Source organism: Myotis brandtii, unplaced genomic scaffold (genome assembly GCF_000412655.1).
Source record: "Myotis brandtii unplaced genomic scaffold, ASM41265v1 scaffold140, whole genome shotgun sequence".
Taxonomy (NCBI): Eukaryota; Metazoa; Chordata; class Mammalia; order Chiroptera; family Vespertilionidae; genus Myotis; species Myotis brandtii.
In genome coordinates, this window is record NW_005355000.1 from 1062198 (window position 1) to 1070033 (window position 7836).

At 44.6% G+C, this 7836-nt stretch overlaps 1 protein-coding gene across 1 annotated transcript in view; it reads right to left on the reverse strand.

Annotated features, from left to right (window-relative positions):
* Positions 1-7836, reverse strand: part of MAGI1 (membrane associated guanylate kinase, WW and PDZ domain containing 1) — a 566477-nt gene that overhangs the window by 99740 nt on the left and 458901 nt on the right. Inside the window, 1 exon segment of the mRNA XM_014535239.1 lies at positions 3015-3134. Within this exon segment, the coding sequence (XP_014390725.1) occupies positions 3015-3134 (120 nt within the window).

The following is a 7836-nucleotide window of genomic DNA, read 5'->3' on the forward strand; positions in this document are numbered from 1 at the left end:
TGAACAAGAATACACATGCATATGACATTCATGTGTGAGTTCGCTGAAACTTTGTACTAGAATCTGTAACTGTGGTTACCGACAGGGAGGAAGGGAAGCAACCTGGACTTAAACATGTTTAAGTTCTTTACCACAGGAAGTGTTCCATCATGCACACTTATTACTCTTACTTATGAACGGTGAAGTGTCCTGTGCTGTTGCAGTACAGTTTTCCTCTCTGGAACCAGGACAGGCTGAGAGAAAAGCAGTTTGAGCAGGGAAAGCGATGGTGAGCGCCTGGGAAGGGAGTAAAGCGGTTTTACCAGCAAACCTACTGGTTCACTGAGGCGGCCATTCAGGACCAGTCATGTGTGTAAATAAACAGTATCGGAGCCGATGCTGATGGAGAACTTACATGTCAGACACCATGCTCAGCCTTTCCAACTAGCATCTCATTTCATCTTACCTATAAGGAGGCACGGTTATTATCTTCATTTTCCCAAAGAGAAATGGAGATGTGAGCATCAGGCAACTCACAGGAGGGCACAGAGCTCAGCCACAGAGGGGCTGAGAGTCAAACTCAGCAGAGCCACAGCGCAGCCAGCGCGCCTGCACGTCCAGCAGACAGCAGCCACCACGAGGGGTGGCCCAGGGGGTGCAAAGGCAGAGGGAGCTCTCAAGAATCTATCCAGCCCCGTTCTTATCACACCACCTGGCGTTTAATAAAAACTGCGTGGTGCTTTCAGCTTATAAGAGTCAACATCATAGACTCCAGTCAGTTCCAAAAATGATGAGCCATCTCGCCTGGTAAGGAAATTATACAGCCAAAAGGTCAAACACTAAAGAACACTGCCGTCAAATGCCTTCAAAATGGAGCGGATTAATCTTGGGCAGAAGAAAATTTCAACTCCCAAACAGCTAAGCAACATTCACAGAAAGACCAGGTCATGTGAGGCGATCAGATATTTTTTGAAAAACCTTTCTCTGTTGCCACATACCAGCAGGTCGTGCTAACAATTTTTCAGTTATATCTAGGATATTCCTTTTGAGGTTTCCAGGAAAGATGTGGGGTGTGGAAGTCACACTGAGCTGGGTTGGTCCCTGGCTCTAGTATTCTGGAACCAGCTGTACAACCTTCCAAAGGCACAGCCTCGGAGGAGGTCCTAGGTGCTACCTGTCCTCAGCATCCCCTCCACAGCGTGGTGGTAACAGCGACCTCTGCCAAGCAGTCAAATTAAATGGGAAAACACAGTGATTCCACCTATGGACCCGCAACAGAAACACCTCAATAAAATGAGTTTATTTTCCCTTTTCCCCAGACCATTTGTCCAACCCACATGCCTTTCCTTTTCAACTCAACACTCTTTGGCTTTGCACAACCACTCTCTCACCCTGAACCTCTCCAGAAATGTAAATGGATGTTTCCAGTTTTTATTTTAGGGGACTCTAGCTCCCCAGGAGGGCATAAGGACTGATTTCAGAAAAGGACTATTCACTTGCTGCTAACCAAGGTGGATTCACATTTGCTCTGTCCTTAGCCTTGAATTTTTAACCAGACTCACATCCCTAAGACAGCATGTTGAAGAGGCTCCGGCACTTCTCCCGCCCTCGCCTCACTCCGAGTCCTTAATGAACCCTTCTTGCTTCAGGCTTTCTGAGATTCCTCTCCCAGCCCCAAACCACCAGGAAAGTAAGACAACTGATCATTAGCAATACTCAAAGGAAATATTCCTGAGTTCACAATCAGGAATTTGACAATCATCTAAACACTGTCCAATGTATGCTCACAATTTGGAAATGAGCAGCAGGTACAAAGAATATAAAGGCAGGATCAGCACCCAGACTCACAGAGGCTACTCTCACAGAAAAGCCACAATGTCCCTAACAAAAGTCAGCTTCGTACTTATCCTTTGTTTTTAAGTCTAATCTTGAAAATGCCCCCGTAATTGTCCAATAAATCCAAATGTTCAGAGTTCATAAAGATACACCATAATAATTTGACCAAATTAATTTGACCTAGTTAATAGCATATTATATCCTCCTGTCTCAAACAGTAACACTCAGAAGAGCAATCAAGCTGTAATATTGCTTTCAGAAAATGTAAGTTTAATTTTCCCCCACATTTGGTTTTGACCTTGCAATCTCACTCGTGGTATCTCATCCTATAGACATGATTCCACTTGTGTGCAATGATTTATCTCCACACTACTCAATGTAATAGTATTCTGAAATATTAAAAATATTTATCAAAGGGAGCTAGTTAAATAGTTATAGTATGCCCACACAAAGAGAGCATACAGCCACTTAAAAAAGAAAACAAGAAGTGCTCTGTTACTGAACTGCAAAGATTGTAAGACACACTGTTGAATAAAGTTGCATGCATGCATTATATACTACCTGTTGTGTAAAACAGGGAAGAAATAAGAACACACACATAAAACACACACATGTATTACACACACACACATATTTACATAAAGAAATTTCATAACAGTAATCAGAAAGTAAGAACATTAGTTGTAGTATTGGAAGGAAAACGAAATGAAAATTAGGCAGGTGGTAACCGGTATATGGAAGAGATTAGTTAATGGACATTGTAAATATTTTTCTTTATAAACCATGTAAATGTATTATCTACCTGAAAAACACATTAAAATTAATTAGTAGTAAAAATGGCATTCCATTCCTTTCCATCGAGATGAAAACAACACTCCCTAAAGGTCCCATTTTGTGACTGATCGAGTCTTCTTCCCCTTCCTGCTAATACCACACATGCCCATATTGATAAACAAAACACACATATTTAAATTAATAAATTAAATCAGAAAACTTGTAGAAGAAGAAAATACCACAAAAACTAACTACTTTTAAAGAGCTACACGAAGCCTAGTCCACATATCTTATTATTCACAGTAGGGTGACCTGCAATCTCCTCTGGTGTGTAGACCTCACTAGTGCACACAGCCCTTCTGCCCCGATGGCCTGGGTCCCCTGGGGGCTGGGGAGAGGTGTCCTCACTGCCGGGGGCAGCTCACCTTCATAGGTGCCGACCTCCAGGAGAGTCCCGCTCTGCTCGAGGTCCAGGAACTCCTTCACAGTCAGGAAGTTGTAGTCCACGCCGGGCACTTCTCCTTCCCTGGGAGAGCGGGTTGTGCCTGCAGCAGACAAGACAAAGGCACAAGAAACCATCATTCAACTAGAACAGGAAGTGCCACATCCAGGTGTAATTAAAATAACCTGTTCAGTCAGCCGGCGTACCCGAGACTTTCAGACCGATCTGCCCAGACAGGGACCTGGTGAAGACAACTTCTTTCTAAGAGGAGCGTCCCCACCTCCACCCACCCGTGCCTGGGACTCGCAGACAGGAGCGGAGAGAAACAGGCACAGCCAGGTAGCCCAGGGAGAGTTCATCCTTTTAAAAATGCAGTGAATGAAGAAGGTGAACTGGATTTTATACAGAAAGCGTCCATAATCAGCAGCTTTGAGGATTCTGGTAACTACTAAAACGTTATCCACCTTAAGCTCAAAGCCTCCGGGGTTTATATTTTTATCACAGGTCTTGAGACTCTTGTGTTCCTCAGTACATCCGGCAAGTTCCAATGTAATGAGCCCTTTGCAGAAAACGGCACCCACCACATAAACACAACCCTGGGGAAACCCGATTGCCCAGGACCTGCGCTTGGATATCTCCCAGGGACTGAATAATGCGCTGCTCTCCGTGTAATTAATATGTTGGGTAAAAAGAGGCCATCCACAGTTCCGACTAGAGGGAAAGGACACTATATTTTGCTAAAAAATTCTCCCCCTGATTTAAGCTGGTTATTCTCACAACAATTAACAAATAGACCAATGCCTCTTATGAAATAACCATATCGAGCCCCTAGCGCAGCCGTGGGCAAAGTACGGCCCGTGGGCCGGATCCGGCCCGTTTGAAATGAATAAAACTAAAAAAAAAAAAAAAGACCGTACCCTTTTATGTAATGATGTTTACTTTGAATTTATATTAGTTCACACAAACGCTCCATCCATGCTTTTGTTCCGGCCCTCCGGTCCAGTTTAAGAACCCATTGTGGCCCTCGAGTCAAAAAGTTTGCCCACCCCTGGCCTAGCGCATGTGAGTCACCAGCTCAGGTGCTGGCTGTGGGCCTATCATCTTAGTGGAAGCTCAACGAAGCAACGTGGAGATGTGTGGTTTAGACATAAGCCAGGAAAAGAAAATAAACCAAGATGCAATTATGTAGTGTGTACCAGGAAACCATATTAAGTATTATGAAACACCAACAAAAGCAAATGATTTCGGCTCCCACCTTCAAGTTAGGGGATGTAGCTGACATAGCTCATTTTGAAAGGCCCTGTCACCCACACTGCTTAGCAGACCAGTGTTTTCCTATACCATGAGCAGGGATTATCCCCTAGTCCTAGGAATGTGAAAGCTACTAAATTACCAACTGCATGCACCTGGTGGCTCGCATGTTCCCAGCACAGTGCAGTCTCTGATCACATGTGACTGACCATATCCACACGCCTGCGGTGCTATCCAGAATGTCCTTCAGTTAAAAAAACCAACACATCTGCATGTTTTACTCAAGATAAGTGCATTTTTATATGAGCCCAATTTTCCTAGTATCTGAAATCCGAGTGTTTTGAATAGCTGCGAATTTTCCATAGGATGATTATATTACAAATCTTTGCTTATCACCCAGCATGCTGCGCTGTCTGGTAGAGCAGCCTGCTTGTGGAGTGTCCAGAAGTCCACTCTTGTACTGTTTCCTAGTTGGTTCCATTTCTGGCTCCCCTGGCATACAATGACAAGTCCCTTGAGGGAGCTCACAACTTTTCAATGTATATCTCATGTCAGGCCCACAGCAGGCACTCCAGAAACACCAAGAATATCACATGGTGTTGACAAGCAGGGGTCTGGAGTGAGCAATGGGCTCATGGTCTAGCTCCCCAGGTTGTGGTGTTGGGCAAGTTCCTTAGCTTCTGCTATTTTTCAGTTTCTTCATCCACAAAGTGGTGATCACAATAGTACCCCCACCATAGGTGTATTGTGTTTACTGCATGGGATGATCCATTTAGAGGACTTAGCTCAATGATCATTAGCAGATATTATAGTTTATAAACAATAATATAGTTATTGTTACAATGAAATGAGTTAATAAAATCTTAGAGTTCAAATGATTTATACATTTACCATTATATAGATTCTTACATTCCATTTATTTATTAAACTAGAGGCCCAGTGCACAAATTCATGCACCAGTGGAGTCCCTCTGCCTGGCCTGCGGGATCTGGCCAAAACCGGCTCTCTGACATCCCCCAAGGAGTCCTGGATTGCGAGAGGGTGCAGGCCAGGCTGAGGGACCTCACTGGTGCACGATTGGGGCTGGGGAGGGTTGTGGGAGGTTGGCCCAGCCAGGGAGGGACTGCGGGAGGGGTCCAGGGTGTGTCCAGCCCATGTCGCTCAGTCCTGATCAGCCAGACCCCAGCAGCAAGCAAAACTACCAGTCAGAGCGTCTGCCCTCCTGGTGGTCAGTGCACATCATAGTGAGAGGTTGAGCAGCCTTAGCATATCATCAGCATATTAAGCTTTGATTGGTTGAACAGCTGACCGGACGACCGGACACTTAGCATATTAGGCTTTTATTTTATAGGATATTTACTGAGGTCCCAACAGATGCCAGGCACTAATTTAGGGCCTGGGAAACACTCATGACCAAGACAAAGCCCCTACTCTAATGGAACTTACATTTTACTATGAAAGATAGAAAGCAAATATGGATGTGAAGAGATACAGCATTTAATTTCAAGAGGGAATAAGTCTTTTGTAGGAAACATAGGTTAAAGCAGTGGTTCTCAACCTTCCTAATGCCGCGACCCTTTAATACAGTTCCTCATGTTGTAGTGACCCCCAACCATAAAATTATTTTCGTTGCTACTTCATAACTGTAATTTTGCTACTGTTATGAATCATAATGTAAATATATGATATGCAGGATGTATTTTCATTGTTACAAATTGAACATAATTAAAGCATCGTGATTAATCACAAAAACAATATGTAATTATATATGTGTTTTCTGATGGTCTTAGGCGACCCCTGTGAAAGGGTCCTTTGACCCCCAAAGGGGTCGTGACCCACAGGTTGAGAACCGCTGGGTTAAAGCATTAGAAAGTGTCTCAGAGCAACATAGGTGAAAGGGCTTGGAAATGTCTTGGAGGAAGGCGGGAGGGTGGAGAGGAAAGAAGCTACTTTAGATTGGTGATGAGGAAAAGCTGGCTAAGGAGGTGCCATCAAAACTGAGAGCCCTGCAAAGGTGATGGTGGGAAGAGCATTCCTGGAGGGGGTTCAGGTTCAGGTCTTTGATGTGGCAATAGGGTTGGCATGTTGTGGGTAGGGCAAGAAGGCCAGAGAAACTGCCGCAGAGCAGTGAAAAAGAGGTTGGAAATGAAAATGAAAGTGAGGGGCCAGGTTACGGAAACGAGAGAAAACACTTCCTGCTTTATTCTAAGGGGGATGGGAAGACAAGTGATGCCATGATTCATTTTTAAAGGATCATCTGGCTTTACAGAGTTGAACAGGCCATGAACAGAGTAGCAAGGGTCCCAATCAGGTGCCGTTACAGTGTCCAAGGGAGAGAAATCAGGGCAAGGACAAGAACACTAGGAAGCAGGTGGAAAGAAGCAATCATATTTTTATCACAAATTGTTGAGCATCTTGTTTTTTTCTTTTTTAAATCCTCACCTGAGGACACGCTTAGAGAGGAAGGGAGAGAGAGGGGAAACATCGATGTCAGAGAGAAACATGGTTTGGTTGCCTTCCATACATATCCTGACCGGGGATCCAACCCACAACCTGGGCATGTGCCCTTGACTGGGAATCAAAGCAGCAACAGGACAATGCTCAACCGACTGAGCCACTCCAGCTGGAAACTGTTGAGTATCTTAAGTAGCTGTAATGTAGTCCATAGCATAGATGTATTAAAAGTATATCAACTCATTGGGCCACGCGAGGTCTATATTTTTAAGATAGAACTTGCTGATGGAGTGGACATGATACCGTTGTAATTATCCAGTTATTAATAATAGGAAAGGAGCAAAGGGAAGCCAGATATTATAGGCATGTCATTTGGGCAGCTTCACCAGGAAGCTACAATTCTGCACTCTCCAGGGAAACACCAGCCCATTCCCTGCAGATCACTGGGAGAAGGGGTCCAACAAAGGGGAGATAGATGCATGCCCAGCGAAGTTGGGGTGACATAGGAAAAGTACTCATCTGACAGTCAAACCTGGGGAAAGAGATGCTTGATACATGCATTTGGGGATACATAATCCCCTAAACCAGTGGTCGGCAAACTCATTAGTCAGCAGAGCCAAATATCAACAGTACAACGATTGAAATTTCTTTTGAGAGCCAAATTTTTTAAACTTAAACTATATAGGTAGGTACATTGTTATTCACTTAATTAGGGTACTCCTAAGGCTTAGGAATAGCCACACTCAAGGGGCCAAAGAGCCGCATGTGGCTCGCGAGCTGCGGTTTGCCGAGCCGCAGTTTGCCAACCACTGGCCTAAACAAAGGAATCCCCTCTCCTGTTGCACTGGACTCTTGGCTCGTGGGGTCCTTGGCTCCTGCTCCCTTGCATTCACCCATGATTCCTCCAGAGCCATGCGGGCCTGTAGGCAATGGGCTGACGGACCGCAGCAGGGAGCACAGCTAAGCTAGTCCGATGCAGGATGGACACTGCTCCGATACGGAACAGAAACGCTGGACACAACGTTGGTTTTATCCCCACGGAAGCCCCAGCTGCACTCTTCTTTTTTTTTTTAATTAATTAATTAATTAATTATTTTTAT